This window comes from Oryza glaberrima, chromosome 1 (genome assembly GCF_000147395.1).
Source record: "Oryza glaberrima chromosome 1, OglaRS2, whole genome shotgun sequence".
NCBI lineage: Eukaryota > Viridiplantae > Streptophyta > Magnoliopsida > Poales > Poaceae > Oryza > Oryza glaberrima.
In genome coordinates, this window is record NC_068326.1 from 22,771,692 (window position 1) to 22,787,652 (window position 15,961).

Here is a 15,961-nt window from a genome sequence, read left to right on the forward strand (position 1 = left end):
AGGATTAAAATCCATTAGTCCCTCATGGAGGTATTTGTAAGGAAGAAAGTGGCAGCCTCTCTCTTCTCTCTCCCTCTATCCACATACCTTTAGTCCCTTTTAGTCTCTGGATCTAAATAGTAGGAGACTAAAGTTTTTAGTTTATGGACTAAATGATCCAAACAAGACCTTAACATGATACTCCCTTTGTTTGAAGTATTTCAAAATTGAGGGCAGAGGTGGTTCAAATAACATAATACTACAAAGGTACGAATAAGTATACTTTGGCACGGAGTAAATAGATAGATAAATCTATCTATCTATCTATTATATACTAAAAGTCCATTAATCTTCCTACAAACACTCTCAAGGAGCCACGTGGCTTCCTAAAAACGTTCTCAAGCCGCTACGTGGCACTCTAATAAATTAGAGAAAATCCTACAAATTCTGAGAAAAAAGCAAAACATCTAGCCCTTAATTTTCACTTAAATTGATGACCCAATATTTCAGGCCATTAAATTAAATCTATTAAAATCATTCCTTCTAATATAGATACGATGCGTGGAGAGGAAGGTACGATGTACTATTCGTAAACAGAAAAAAAAATCCTATGCGATGCATATGGAAGGAGAGGAATGTACGTATGTACTACCTAAAAAAAAAATTACATGATATACGTTTATATGAACGTAATGTAAGATCGTACGATCGGAAATTAAAAAGCATAAAGCGAAAAAACCAAATTATATATAAAAGTTCACTAAACTTTCTACAAACGCTTTTAAGGTGTCACATGACTCCTACAAACGCTACTAAGCCATCACGTGGCGCTCTAATAATTAAATTAGAGAAATCTAAAAAATTTTGAGAAAAAAAAAGGGAAAACATCATATCATTGATTTTCACTTAATATGGTGGACCCATCATTTTATCTCCTATTATCTCACCTGCTCACTTCTTTATCCAAATTTTCTAGATAGCAGCTCAGTACATAACAATAAGAAATGCTATATTAACTATCTATTATATAGTACAAATCAAATAAACTCCGTACAAACGCTTTCAACCTGTCACATGCGTGGTGTGCTACAAACGCTCCTAAGATGCCATATGGTACTCAAACAAATTAAGATTCCTAAAAATTATGATAAAAAATAAACCATTGATTTTCCTTTAAATAGGTGAACCCAAAAATTATATCTACTACAATAAATATTTTTTAAAATAATTTTTCTATCTATATTGATTCACATGCATAACTAATTGCACATATATGAGAAGTAATTAAAGAGAGGGCTAGCAGGATGGTAAAAAAAACCAATGAAAGTTTGTTGATATTTCTTCACGAAAGAGATATATAAAGAACACTCAATTCAAAATAGAAAATACGTTACTTTAATTTTAATTTGTTTTGTTAGAACTATTTTCGAAACAAACTAATGCGCAGCCCGCGCAAATGCGCGGGCTATCTTCCTAGTTAAATAAATAATATAGAAAACCTAATCCATTAGACCAATGGAGACAGGTGTTGAACATAAAACATTTCACGTATTTTCTTTTTTAGCAAAGCAGTACGTAGTCCATGATTTCAATTAGCCGCAAAAGATATCATCTGCGAGGACATTATTAATTTATTTATAGAAGGTATAAGAAGGGACTTTCCTCTTGTAGTAAGAATGACTTTGTCACTAACTAACTCCACTGATGGATCTAAGCTAGGAGGCCCAAACGAATTAGGCAGGATAACCTCACAAACCACCCACCAACACCAAACCCACTACTACTAAAATGGAGTAATGGTACTACTGGTAGCTGATAGTAAGACCATATGGACACAGAAAGTGGAGTATCCCTTCATTCCTAAAAAGGGCATGGAATAGAACAACCCCAATTTTGGAAACGGGGAGCAGAGCCATTCAGCTGTTTGGGGACCAAAGGCAAGGAGGCATGACCGACCGATCCCCATCCATTCCAAGCCTTCAAGGAGACAAGATATTTTCGAAGAGAGCACACCTAGGCCCTAGCTAGCACAGTGCGCGCTACAGTATAGTATTAGGAGCACTTCTTTTCCCCCGATTCTCCAATCAATCCAATCCAATCCTCGTGTAGGCCACCAGGAGGCCCCTCCATCCGTCCCACTCTGCCCTACCGCCCATCTCATCCCCATCCATCCGGTCGCTGAAATCCGCCGTGCACGTACACCGTCTTGTCGATCACGACCAAACCCCGGCCGCCTCCGCCTCCTTTCTGGTGGCGCGCGCCGCCCGCGATCTCGATCGTTCACTCCCGGCCGTGCCGGGACGATCGCGCGCGCTCGCCGACCGGTGTCACGGATCATATCAAATCTCGCGTAGCTAGCGGTCGAAGTCGGTGGCCATCGTTTGTTCGCCTTCGCACAGGTGTCCGCTGATCTCGGCGCTCACAAAGCGGCCAACACCTAGTACTAGCTACTGAAGTACTGTCAAGAGATCGAGCCATACCGGGCCGGCCGGGTATATCCAGGGGCGATATGACGGATCTGGCAAGTAGATTAGGCATGCGGTTAGTTGGGATTAGATCGAGAGGCATGCACGCCCGCGCCCGCTTTGGCGTTGCCGGGTGCCCCGGATCACGCTGTTGGTCCAAAAGGCGGCACTGTTTAGTGTCATGGCCTCAAATCTCACGCGATGGCGACGTACGCCACAGCGGGAAGGGTCAGGAGCCCGACACTTGTCGCGCTCCGGCCTCCCGGACACTTCTATATGAACAACCCCCCAACGCCCCAATAGTAGTATATGCCGCTCATATCATCACTTGTTTACTTTAGATCATGTCCTGTCATCGCAGTATAAGGGTTAACCACGAGCGAGCGAGCTAGCCACCGTGCGTGGCTTTGCCTTTTGAGGGATTTGACGTGTAGGCAAAAGCTATAGCTCGGAGCAGTGGAGTGGCTTGGCTTGGCTTGGCTTGCTGCTCGGTCGATCGATCGAGAGATGGACGGGCTGCACACGGAGCTCGCGCTGGGGCTGATCGGGTGCTGCGGCGGCGACGGGCAGCAGCAGACGGCGCCGTTCGTGGCGAAGACGTACCAGATGGTGTGCGACCCGCGGACGGACGCGCTCGTCCGGTGGGGGAGGGACAACAACAGCTTCGTCGTCGTCGACCCCGCCGCCTTCTCGCAGCTCCTCCTCCCCTGCTTCTTCAAGCACGGCAACTTCTCCAGCTTCGTCCGCCAACTCAACACCTACGTCAGTATCATTCAATCGCCGGCGCCGGTCCGCCGTACTCCCGATGATTAACGCTTTTTCCGTCTTGTGGTACGTGCAGGGATTCCGGAAGGTTCACCCTGACCGGTGGGAGTTCGCGCACGAGTCGTTCCTGCGCGGCCAGACGCACCTGCTGCCGCGCATCGTGCGCCGCAAGAAGCGTGGCGAGGGCGGCGGTGGCGGTGGCGGCGCGTCCTGCTCTTTCGGTGGCGGCGCCGGCGAGCACCAGGTGGCTGCTGCTGCGGCCAGCGTGGGAATGTCGGGAGAGGAGGAGGATGCGGCGGAGGACGTGCTGGCCAAGGAGGCCGCGCTGTTCGAGGAGGTGCAGAGGCTGCGGCACGAGCAGACGGCCATCGGGGAGGAGCTGGCGCGGATGAGCCAGCGGCTGCAGGCGACGGAGCGGCGGCCCGACCAGCTCATGTCCTTCCTCGCCAAGCTCGCCGACGACCCCAACGCCGTCACGGGCCACCTCCTCGAGCAGGCCGCCGAGAGGAAGCGCCGGCGCCAGCACCTCCCTTCCCACGAGCCCACCGTCTGTCCCCTCCCGCCGGCGCCGCCGCCACAACCTCCGCAGCCGCTCCTGGCGCTCGCCGGCGCCGCGGCCATGGACGGCACCTACTGGTGGACGACGGAGCATCATCATCATCATCAGATGAAGCCCATGACGGTGTTGCCATCCTTGGAGCCGCCCACCGCTAGCTGCGGCGTGCACCAAGTGCCGGAGCTCGGGGGTGGCGGCGTGATGGGCTTAACGACGGACGGTGAGGCCAAGGTGGAGCCGCCATTCCCATTCTGTCTACTTGGTCAAGCTTTCTTTTAATTAACCTGCCGAATCATGCCCATGCACGTAGTAATTCTTCCATTCCACTTACTGATTCAGTCACTCGATCCTACGTACACACTGCCAAGAAAAAAAAAAAACAGATGTTAGTTCTAGTGCAATGCATGCAGTAACACCAGCATCGATCAGTACGTGTTGATCTGATTATTCTTACAGGGTACAGATTAGATTACAGACGATGGTGTAAAACCTTAATTACTACTGTGTACTTATGTACAACGCATCAAACAATAGTGGTACGGTGTTGATTACTAGTACTTTTTTGATTGCTAGCTGATAGTTAATTAGTACTACTATTATTAGTAAGTAGTGTTTTCATTAGGTGGATGCATGGACATTTCTTCTTGCCCTCCAAGTTTGTAGGGTTCATGATTTCATCAAAGTGCTTATATTAATCTCTGCTGCATAACTTTTGCTGGAAACATGCATTTGGCTTCCTGTGATTGCCCATCTACCCTGATGTTAACTTCAGCAATACACTTAGTTTATTGAGTGGTTTGTGACTTTTGTGAGAAGTGGCTTTTGCTTTCAGACTCTTTAATTTCTCCAGGGCCCACTGCACACAGCCAATAAGAAGCTAGGGGTGGTGACGAATTGCCGATCGCTGTGCTGTGTTAATGGTCCAGGTGTCTGCTTCCATTAGCATTTTCTGTAGTGATGATGTTAATTAAAGTTTGGATTTGGACGTCGATGCCGGAAGCTAGCTAGCTAGCTAGCTAGCTAAGGGAAGCAGAAGAAGAAATGAAAGGCTCTTAGAGCTCACGAGAGGGCGCGCGGCGCGACCAGCGATTTGGCGATTTTTGACGTGATTTTCCCCTGTGATTTTCTCCTCTCTTCCTCTCTCCCCCGTCGCTCTCGCGGGCGCCGCGCCTTCGATCGAGTCCACTTCTTAATTACGCGCCCCGCGGATATGCAGGAGTTTGCAGGTATAGGAGTGTACTTGACTCCTTTAGTTTGAACTGAGATCGATCGATCGCGTGGCTTAATCGTGGCTAAGCATCGCGAAATCTTTGTTTAATTACACCACTAAGCTGGTCCTGCCCCCAGCTGTTAACTTCGGTGGCGCGCAAGGTGTGACACTCCGATTGATATATGATATATAATCCTACTAGTAATCTACCAGTAGTAGTTTGCTTTGCGGGATTATTATTCCAACCTGCCGGCAGGTGTAGATCGATCGATATTTACAAAGATTTGGCTGTCCGCCAGCTTGATCGTCGATCGATATATCGATCGTGGTACTACGTGCTAGCTAGCTACTGGCTGAGCTATAGCTGTGAGGAGATATATATGTATATTTATGGGCGTACGGTAAATCACTAACTAAAGGCTGAGCTAATTAAGTACTCTAGGTGGTATATATAGTAGTACTAGTATAGTACTCACTCCGTCTTAAAATAAGTGTAGTTTTACACTATTCACGTTCAACGTTTGACCGTTCGTCTTATTTGAAATTTTTTTATAATTAGCATTTTTATTGCTATTAGATGATAAAACATTAATAATACTTTATGTGCGACTAAATATTTTTAAATTTTTTATAAATTTTTCAAATAAGACGAACGGTCAAACGTTAGGCACAGATATTCACGACTGCACTTATTTTAGGGCGGATGTAGTAGAATGTATAGCGATGCATGGCCACTAGCCGATATCCATCCACTACCCACGTGACATGATATGGTCCATGTCCCCCACGGCCGGAATATGCTTATATGCAAATGATATGATGGCTCGTATAATTACGCTGGTCTCCATGGTCAGGTAGCCAGACACTGACGCGCTAGCTCTACATACATTACTGTATTTCGTAATTCATAAAAGAATTAATTGAAATATATAAATACCGTGATATCGATGGTAATTAAGGGAATGCCATTATGGAACGGGATATAAAATGATTTTTTTATCATTGTTTTCTATATATCGGAGTGATCGATGTCATGTCACTGTACGACGACGCAAGTGGCTGTAGGACTGCGTACAAGATCGGATGAACAATGATCACTCTCTTAATTGTTTTGACCCGTCGCGCGTTGAGATTATAGCGAGAGGGCATATGGGCAAAGTAAACGGATGTGTCCAAAACAGGGTGGGCCCCGCGATATATATTCAGCAGCAGGTGGCCCCCAGTTGGCAGGTCTCCATCGGGCACAAAGATGACTTTGGCCATGTTTAGGGGAGCTTCTCCTCCTAGCTGCATTTTTTCCAAAAAAAATGTTTCTGTTAGAAGCTGCCCTAAATAGTTATAGATTCTGAAAAATAAAATAAAAAGTCAGAAACCGGAGAAGTTGGGTTTCAGAGTTTTTTCAGATTCTCATAAGCTGACTACCAAACAACTGCTTCTCAGAATTTAAAACTCCCCAAACATATCCTTTGTCTGTGTTTACTGTGTGAAGCACCGATGGAACTATGTCTCGCGGGTGTACTGTGTTACGTTGGCGACCGTAGGAGCCCACCTTGATCACGCCGGCCTTAAAGGTGCCCATACACGTACAGTTACGGTTACTGTGAGCCGCATCTCCAACCGTCGCGCGACGACAGGCGATATACGACCAGCTGCTACACTATTTAATTAAGCCGCGTGACAACAAAGTTAAAAACAATCGATACTCATTATCAATCGACGGGCTAATTAACTAACAACGTTCTGGCGGTCAATACACGGTGTAAACCCACATACATGCAACTGTAGAGTATATACTTCTACTATTTACAGCACGCGCGCAAGCAAAGAATGCAGGATAGCTAAAGGCAAAGGCGACATGTATCTGCCTACCTATCTATCGATCGACCTCTCATCTCAAACCATGTGAGAAAGGAGGCAAAGGCAGCGTGTGTGCAGGCGTGACATGCCACTGTGTGACTGTGACTGTAGGATTGCCTGGGAGGTCATGCATGCAGGCGGTTCTCTAGCTAGCTATAGCCAACTTGATCGCACTGTTGCGCATTCAATCGCATGTTAGCCGGTGCGGGGCTCACCATGTCAGGCATAAAATATGTTATCTATGCACCTGCTTAGCTGCTAGGCTAGGCTGCTGCTAGCAGAAATCAAGCAAGCTGGCTGAGTAGTACGGAAGTGGATTTCTTGCTCCCTTGCTCCGTCCTAAAAATAAAAATAAGAAATTTTGAATGGATAAAACACACGATGGCTATGTTTAGTTACTTTAAACTTCTAAAAGTTTCATCATATTAAATGTTTAGACACATAAATAAAACATTAAATATGGACAAAAAAAATCAATTACACAGTTTGCATGTAAATTGCGAGATGAATCGTTTGAGCCTAATTACGCCATGATTTGACAATGTGTTGCTACAATAAATATTTACTAAAGACGGATTAATTAAGCTTAATAAATTCATTTCGTAGCTTACATGCGGAATCTCGTAGTTATAGGTTTTTGTTATTAGTCTACGTTTAATACTTCAAATGTGCGTCCGTATACGTCAAATAAAAAATTTGAGGAACTAAACACGGCCCATATCTTTAAATAAAAAAGGTCAAATATTGGACACAAACCCATAACTACGCTTAAAATGAGATAGATGGAGTAAAACCCATATGTCGGTGACTTAAGTTAATTATATTTCCAGTTTAGTACATACTCCCTCTGTACCATAAAAAACGAATCTAGAATTGGATGTGACACATCCTAATACTATGAATCTGGATATATTTATGTTCAGATTTGTAGCACTATAGGATATGTTATATTTGGTAATAGTTTATTTTTATGTAACGGAGGAAGTACATCATCGTGCATGGCCGTTCAATGTTATCCATCGATCTCGCTGTTTCATACTCCGTATGTGCATGAGACCGAGTTCATGACTTCATGTGTGTGACGAGTTACAAACTTAGTACGTGGTATATATGCCCGATTTTGGGGTTTGTCGACGGATATTGGGATGGGAATATTATATCGTGGAGTTATAATGATATTTCCTTCGTCTTAAATATAAGAGTTTTTAGGTGGATGAATACATCCTAGTACTACGGTTATGAACATACTCTTATTCAGATTCGTGGTTCTAGAATGTGTCGCAGCATTCACCTAAAAACTTTTATATTTTGAGATACAAGGAGTATATAGAGTAGACATGGAGGAAAAGGAATATTTACGTGGTAAACTCCTCTGCCGCCATCACCCCTCTGCCTGATCTGGGAGGGAGAGGGAGAGGGAGGGGAGGGAATCAGGAAAGTGAAGGAGAGGGGTGGAGGATGAGGGTAGGAAGTGAGGGACTTAGCCGAGATGAATGATTGGAGGCAGATTTTATAAGGTATCTAACTTTTTATAAGCCGATATTTTTACGTCTCGTGTGTGAAAATCGATTTTTACATGTGTGATCTAAAGAGGTCCGTCCGTAAAAATAATTCTTACCTCTTAAGACCATACCTGTAAAAATCGATTTTATAGGCAAGACTAGTTTTATTGTACCTTTACTTATTTTTGAAAATGGTAATTTTTTTTACCTTTACTTATTTTTGTAAATGGTAATTTTATAGTCTATCTGGAAAAATAAAATAATGATGTTGGAAAAAATCGTCTTGAAAATTCCTACAGTAATTTTTCCCTCAAATAAAAAAACTCTTATTTTTTATTAAAAAAACTATGATTCCGTATATCCGTGGACAGAGGAAGAAGTTTTTGTGATGCGGGACGGGGGGTAACAACAGCAGCATATGCATGTGTGCACGCATGGATGCATGCGAAGGGTGTCGAGTAGTCCCCCCTTGCACGTGTGCGCGAATGGTTTGTGTTCCCTTGCAATGCCGCATGGCATACTGTGTGCGGGATATTGGACGCATATTATGGCTTATGGGGCACCGATCGATCGATTATTCTATCATAGATTCAAATATACGATATCTACACTATGATCGAATTGTTCTTATTCATAAACATTATGGTATACAGCACTATTATGTTCCTGCCTTCCTGGTATATATCCGTTAAGTTAGGCCCTTGCTCTATTATCAGTGGACTGGCATCTCTTAGGCATATACAATGGTTTTTATTAGCGGTCTCTCTTTATTGTCATGCAAGCATATTTGGTGACGTGGAAGAGAGAGGAAGAAAGAAAGAGAAAGATGGTTGCTACGCATGACAACGGTGTAGAGTCGACTTTTAGCATTTATTAGGAAATTTTTTTATTGCATTGAGTCTAATAAAGAAAAGATAACTAGTAAGAAAGTATTTTGGTACATTAATGGTTAGAGACTGTACTGGCTTAACTATTGTAACGTGATAGCCTTTAATTAACGTAGAGACCACACCGGTCTCTACCATTGTACTTGCCCTTATTTAGCTATTTTTCTGCAACGAGAAACGGTAATTAAGATATGGAAATTGATATGTCTAAATTAATTAAGGATCCCATACCTTCTAGAAATCTTGCTGCTTGTAACCCTAGGCGTTATATCAATTCAGCGGATATTCCATGGGCATGCCTTTACGTTGCTATTGCATATTCTGGCTCAACTGCTAAGGCTCTAAGAAAACAAAAGGAAAATGGGAAAACGTTATTTCGCTGGTGTTATTATATTTTGCTAGAGAGAGACGACATATGTAGATGGTTTTTTTTTTCTTCTGAAAACTCATGTATTTATTCGATATAGGAGTTCTCACATGCAAACAGATTACATGTGCCATTTGGACATCTCTCAGAAAAAGAGAGATTGAGTTGCTAGCTCTCAGTAGAACAAGCAGCTGGTAGAAGTACAACACAACATGCAAAAGGATCCTTGAAAAAGGACAAGTTATACAAAGGTCCTTGAAATATGTAAAGAAGGACATGAAAAGAAAATAGAAAAGTATTCCAGTCCTTGCTTCGCTTTTTCTCCCTCACCGGTGACCTAGACGATGAAGCCGACAACGGCTATGGTGAAAACAAGGTTGACTGCAAAAGATGACATCCAGCCACAAACCCAACAGGGGCCTCGTAAAGTAGAGGTTGAAATGAACTCGACACTACTGCAGGATAGATTTTTATGGACGCCGCCCCCTTTTATTTCTATGCGGTCTGTAAGTGGAACCACACGGGAAAATAGGAAGACCGGCGCCAAGCCGTCGCCCGCACGGGAAAACGAATTATCCCGTGTGGGCGGCTTAAGCCAACCGCACGCGAAAATAGAATTATTTTCCCATGCGGATCCTTAAGAGGCCTGCACAGGAAAATCGATTTTCGCATGTGGGCCTCTTAAAGGCCTGTCTATAAGTCTATCATTCCTCCCCTTATCCCTCCTCGATACTTCAAAATTTCATCCTTATCCACCACTCTTCCTTATCTTCAAAATATCTCACCTCTCTCACTCTCACCTCTCCTTCACATCCTTATCTCCTCGCCTCGGGATTGCATCCTCACATCCTCACCTCGGTTGGCGCACTGATCAACTGCATCGGGACGATGACAACGAGGAGGCGGCCAGCTTCCTCGCTATCCGGCGGCGGCTCCCTTGCCCTCCAGCCGGGAGCTACGACGACGAGGAGGAGGCGACCGGCTCCCTCGCCCTTCGGCCGGGAGCTACAACGATGACGAGGAGGCGGCCGGGAGCGGCGCAGCCGGCCGAATCAACGCCGCCCCTGCAGCCGACGACGACGAGGAGGCGGTGGCCTCGAGCGAGCGAGCGAGCGGCGGGTGGCGCAATTCCCTCACTCTCCGGCCTCGAGCGACGACAACGAGGAGGAGGCGGTCGGGAGCGGCGCCGCCGGCTTGATCAGGCCACCGACGAGGAGGCGCCTGTCGCGGCTCCTGGTGTCGGCGGCGCGGTGGCTGCCGTCGAGGTCGAGGAGGAGGAGGCGGCGGTCGGGAGCGGCGCCGCTGCCGACGATGACGAGGAGGAGGCGGCCGGGAGCGGCGCCACCGTCCCCACCTCATGTGGCCGCCGACGATGATGATGAGGAGGCGGCTGGGAGCGGCACCGCCCTCCCCACGCCAGGATCCGGCGGTGGCGGCTGCCCTCCGGCCAGATCTGGCGGCGGCGGCAGGGAGCGGCGGATCTAGGGTTAGGGTTTCGGTAATTTGTGAATTTTATTATTTTTTTCAGGTTTTTATTTTTCGTGCTGGCGACATAAGCACCCGCACCGAAAAATCCAATTTTCGCGTGCGGGGGCGCCTCCCGCACTCAAAAATCACGATTTTCGCAGACGAGTAGTTGCGTGCGGGCCATTCATCCGCATGCGAAAATATTTTTTGACCGCACGGAAAAACGCTTCCTGTAGTAGTGCGATGAACAAGAGAAGTTTCAGTCAAACCTTGGAGATACCCTATCGAAGACAAGGAAGGACACTAGACCAGCAGCGACAACCTCACTGGAGATGATTTGAAAGACCAGCACCACCTCATCGTTGTGGAGGAAGAAGTGTTCCCACCACAGGGAATATCTGTTGCACTTGTGGATCTAACACCAACAGAAACCTCCATAGCAACCCTCTGAACCGCATGAAGCTGAGAAATCCCGGATTGAACTCAAGCTGAGCATGGAAGGGAGCATCTGGGATGAAGAAGATGGGTGTTGACATCGCCTTCGAGCTGTACACAAAAGAGGAAGAAGAAAACCTAGAACGAGATAAACTCGATACATAACGGGATAAATCTGACCACGGGATGAACACAATAGCTCCCTGAACCCCCACCCCCCCCACGCGTCAACGGCGACTAGCTGCCACCACAGGCGTAGGGAGAGGGGTTTCAGCGAAGTGGAAAGGAGGAGTCTGGCTGTTCACTTTTTACCGCCAACGGGAGAGAAAGGATAAGGTTGAGAGAGAGACCCCATGACATACGTAGATGTGGAGTACTATTAATGCAAGCACGGAAGGAGAAATAATGAATTAATGAACCTCGGTTGAAAGGCCTCTCTGTTTGGCCCAATCGAGTTAGTAATAAGTCCGTTTCATCTCCCTCATCTTTTGCTCTTGATTGAATCACATCCCTCGACTACAAAATCAGGTATAATGCTTCCCTTAACTTAAAAAACAGGTGCAAATCAGCTCATTCATTGGTTTAGGAAGCAGTTTCTTCATGTGGGGCCCACATGTCAGTGAGACATGACAAAACATATGCGGTGGGCCCTACTTGACAGTGGCAGTAGCGGCCGTGTGTGCGAGAATGCAGCCATGGATGTGCGCAACAACACTACTTCAACACCCAGTTCCGTTGATATTGCTCACTCGTGCCCCTTGCCGCCTCGTCCTCCTCCTCCTCCTTTGCAGATGGCATGGTGGTTGTCGGAGACCCACGCTGCGAGCTCCTCCCACCGACCACCGACGGGGCGCCTAGGAGAACTGCACCACGAACTCCTCCCGTACGGAAGGCAGGCGGTGCACACGTATTAGAGGATGTTGGGCACGATAACCTCTACATCAGCATACACCATGCGGGCGCTTTGCCGTCGGCAACGAAGCCGTCGGCTAGGGGAGGAGCCGACAGCGTGGAGGCACGGGAGGGTTGGGAGAAGGCTGCAGATGCATATTCGAAGGGGTTGGGCACGACTACGTATTTGCCAGCTTACACTATGCTGGCGCTATGCTCCCATCGACAACGGAGCCACCGACCAGGGGAGGAAGCTGCACCGGGGCAACAGGTTTCGATCACTGAAGCTATCCATGGATGAGCTGCTCCCCGCGGAGCCCGTTGGTGTTACGTATCAGGCGCTGCTCAAACTTTCCATCGTAGATGCCACCGAGCTTCTCCTCCACTTCCTTCACCATGCACGGTGCCCGAGACCCTCCCTCATCCCCTAAGCGTAGCACCGCCGTCGTCGCTGCCACTGGCCATTAGAGGATGATGCATCGGAGAAAGAAGAGGATGGACGGGATGTGTATCTGGGCGATGGACAACGAAGACGCAACGGGACAGCGAATGTGATGCCACGTCAGGGGAGGAAGATGGTGTATGGAATGGCGCATCGCCGGCTCCCTCGCTTCCCTCCTCTCCTCCTCCACTGCTATAGACCGCCTTCCTCGCCGGCTGCCACCCTCACTACCTTGAAGTCAATAGCCAGGAATGTGGACAAGTTGACACGGGAGCATCGGCTTCCTCCGACACAACCTTGAGGTTATTGGGTCGGGAACAGGGACGGGTTGTCACGCAAGCGGTTGAGGTGGAGCTCGGCCACACAGACGACAGATGCGAAGGGGTAGAGGAGAAAGGTGAGGTCAATGAGGAGCGCGAGGAAGAGTAAGAGTAGGAGCGGGCGAGAGGAAGTGGATGAGGATGGGGACGAAGAAGAATGTCAGTGGTGGGGAGGTGGTGAAAGGGGGAGAGAGAAGGAATGAGAGGGAGGGTGACATATGGATCCCACTATTATTTTTTTAAAGCTTGTACTGCTGACTCAGCAAAAAACGCTTCCTAACCAATGAAAGAGCTGATTTGCACTGGTTTTTAAAGTTGAGAGATGCGCTATACCCTATTTTATGGTTGACGGATGCATTTTTGGATCAAGGGCAAGACAGAAAGATGTAAAATAGACTTATTCCCTCGAGTCATATGGAATTGAATGCCCAAAGAAGTAAGTCACGTATGTTCAACTGGATCGTTGGGCCGTCCAACTTGGGCTCACTTGTGACGAGGATAACGTAGCACTTGGAATAAGTTCATCTAAGGTTCCTTAACTTTACACTAAATCTGATTTTCGTCCTTAAACCCCAAAACCAGATACAACTGGTCCCTTAACTATCAAAACCAGTGCAAACAAAGTCCCTCGGCGGTTTGTAAGGCGGTTTTGACTGACGTGGCGCCTACGTAGCTGGTTTGACTAGGTCTTCGTCCCACGTGGTATTGACGTGGCGCTTATGTGGCAATTCTATCCCAGAAAAATAATAGAAACCGTGGGCCCACATATCAGTCTCACTCCTCCATCCCTCTCTCTTCTCTCTCTGTTCTTCCTCATCCTCACTCCCCTCTTCTTCCCTCTCCCCTCTCTCTCTTCTTCTTCTTCTTCTTCTTCCCGGGGAGTGCCGGAGCGGACGGGGCGGGTGGGCGGCGGAGCAGGCGAGCGAGGCGGGCTGTCCGAGCTCCGGCGGTGGGCAACGGCGCCGGCGACGGGAGCCTCGACCAAGGGAGAGGAGGCGCCGCGGTAGCCGGAGCCGGGGTGGTCGGCACTGCGGCGGGTTAGGTGGTGGTTGGCGCGGCGGCGGAGAGAAGCTGCTGCTGCATCTCCAACATGATGCAGACTCTGCTTTCCGGATTGCTTGCTATTGGAAGAATTGAGGAGTCGATCCCTGCTATTGGAAGAGTTGAGCTAGATAACATATCACTCACAGTTAAGCTATAGCTATTTTTTTCTCCATATCTGAATTTTCTTTTGTTGACAAAACCATTGCTATGCGGCCAGTTCATAGATCATCAGGCACACGTTCAATTCACAACAAGTACTTTTCTTTGCGAATCCACAAGGCCTGCTACGACCGGCCGCCTCGCCATGCCAGTATATGCCTTGGCGACCCCTTCCCGACCAGCGGCGTGGTGGTCGGCGCCGCCGCGGGGTCTTGCGCCGGCCGCATCCCCGCCCTCAGTACCGCTGCCGCCGCTGTCGAACTCCATATCCTTCTCGAGCGTGACGGCGATGGCGCCGGAGTGGTCATCCTCGTCGTCGGAGCCCGCGGTCGAGCGCTCCGACTCCTGCGGCTACTGGTCCAGCTGTCGCGTGAGCAGCCACGGTCACCACCACGAGGCCGCCGAAGACGACGACCCGTCGGAGAGTGAAGGCGGCGGCGAGGGCGCCGCCTCGCCGAGGTCGCTGGCCGCAGTCAGTGTCCGAAGAAGAGAGAGGATAATGGGAAGAAGAGGAGGGCAGTGAGGATGACATGTGGGGCCCACGTAGGTCCCACCATTTTTTATTTTGTGTGTGAAATTGACATGTGGGTCTCACGGGTTTTATTATTTTTTCGGATCGAATTGACACGTACGCGCCACGTCGGTGCCACGTCAGTTGAAGACCGAGTCAAATTAGCCACGTAGACGCCACATTGGCCAAAACCACCATGTAAACCACCGAGGGATCTCATATGCACTGGTTTTGATAGTTGAGGGACTCGTTGTATCTGGTTTTGCGGTTGAAGGACGAAAATCGGATTCGTTGACAAGTTAAGGGACCTCGGATGAACTTGTTCCCGTAACGCTTCGCTATATTTTGGCCCGCAAAAGCCCCTCGGATTTCCTTCTCTGATTCTCCCTCGCAACCTCGTCCGCATTTTTGGGAACACGGCCGGACGTTCCCACGCATGGCTCACGAGGCATGTGAGTTGATAACTGATAAACCGGTTCGTCGGAGCCCAAGTACGAGCTGACCAAGGAGGTTCTCCGAAACCACCACACCGAGAACCACCAGACCACCGGTGGAATCGCCGAACTCCACGCCAGCGACGAAAACAAAAATACTCGGTGAAGAACGCGCGCGTCGACGTCAGTGAGCAGCAACGGGCCGCGCCGCGCGCGACGCCATCGGGAACAGGGGCAGCGCGCCGCGCCGCGCGCCCAGCTCCGCACATGCGCGCACGCACGCACGCACGAACACGGGCAACCGAACTCGAGGCCGTATAGGAAATTCCCACCCAAAAAAACACCACAAGTAGACGATAGAAGAGCTTAGCGCGCGCGGAGTCGGCACCACCCACCGTTGCTCTCGCGGCGTTCGCGCGGGGGCGGGAATCTGAAGACCCGCTCGCCGCGTGCGGACAAGCGCGGCGGCGGCTTATGCTTGTTCCTGCACGCGCGGCGAGCTACGTCACCGATTACCGAATTACCGACCGCGGTCAAAGAAAGTTCTACTGTAGGGCTGACGCGTGGGCCCACTCCCAAGCGGTCCTCTGGTGGGCCCTACGTGCCAGTCGCTGCGTATTGCTTCTCTCCTGGGGATTTGGGATGATTAATTATTGGATGACGCACTTGC

At 48.4% G+C, this 15,961-nt stretch overlaps 2 protein-coding genes across 2 annotated transcripts; both read left to right on the forward strand.

Moving 5' to 3' along the window:
• Positions 1-2,765: 2,765 nt before the first annotated feature.
• Positions 2,766-4,372, forward strand: LOC127767963 (heat stress transcription factor C-1a). The gene is made up of 2 exons (XM_052293459.1): positions 2,766-3,206; positions 3,286-4,372. Exons 1-2 carry the CDS (start codon positions 2,952-2,954, stop codon positions 4,042-4,044), a joined length of 1,014 nt encoding a protein of 337 aa, XP_052149419.1. The 5' UTR covers positions 2,766-2,951; the 3' UTR covers positions 4,045-4,372.
• A 9,628-nt stretch (positions 4,373-14,000) lies between these two features.
• LOC127760032 (uncharacterized) lies at positions 14,001-15,107 on the forward strand. Its single transcript, XM_052284240.1, has 2 exons — positions 14,001-14,332; positions 14,405-15,107. The coding sequence occupies exons 1-2, from the start codon at positions 14,234-14,236 to the stop codon at positions 14,867-14,869; spliced, it is 564 nt and encodes a 187-aa protein (XP_052140200.1). The 5' UTR covers positions 14,001-14,233; the 3' UTR covers positions 14,870-15,107.
• Positions 15,108-15,961: the final 854 nt, after the last annotated feature.

What these genes read in the sequence shown, in the direction of transcription:
- LOC127767963 (XM_052293459.1), top strand. Translation starts at nt 2,952, where the DNA reads ATGGACGGGCTGCACACGGAGCTCGCGCTGGGGCTGATCGGGTGCTGC. An exon ending in TCCGCCAACTCAACACCTAC is followed by an intron (nt 3,207 to 3,285) that starts GTCAGTATCATT and finishes TGGTACGTGCAG; the next exon opens with GGATTCCGGAAGGTTCACCC.
- LOC127760032 (XM_052284240.1), top strand. Translation starts at nt 14,234, where the DNA reads ATGATGCAGACTCTGCTTTCCGGATTGCTTGCTATTGGAAGAATTGAG. An exon ending in TAGATAACATATCACTCACA is followed by an intron (nt 14,333 to 14,404) that starts GTTAAGCTATAG and finishes CTATGCGGCCAG; the next exon opens with TTCATAGATCATCAGGCACA.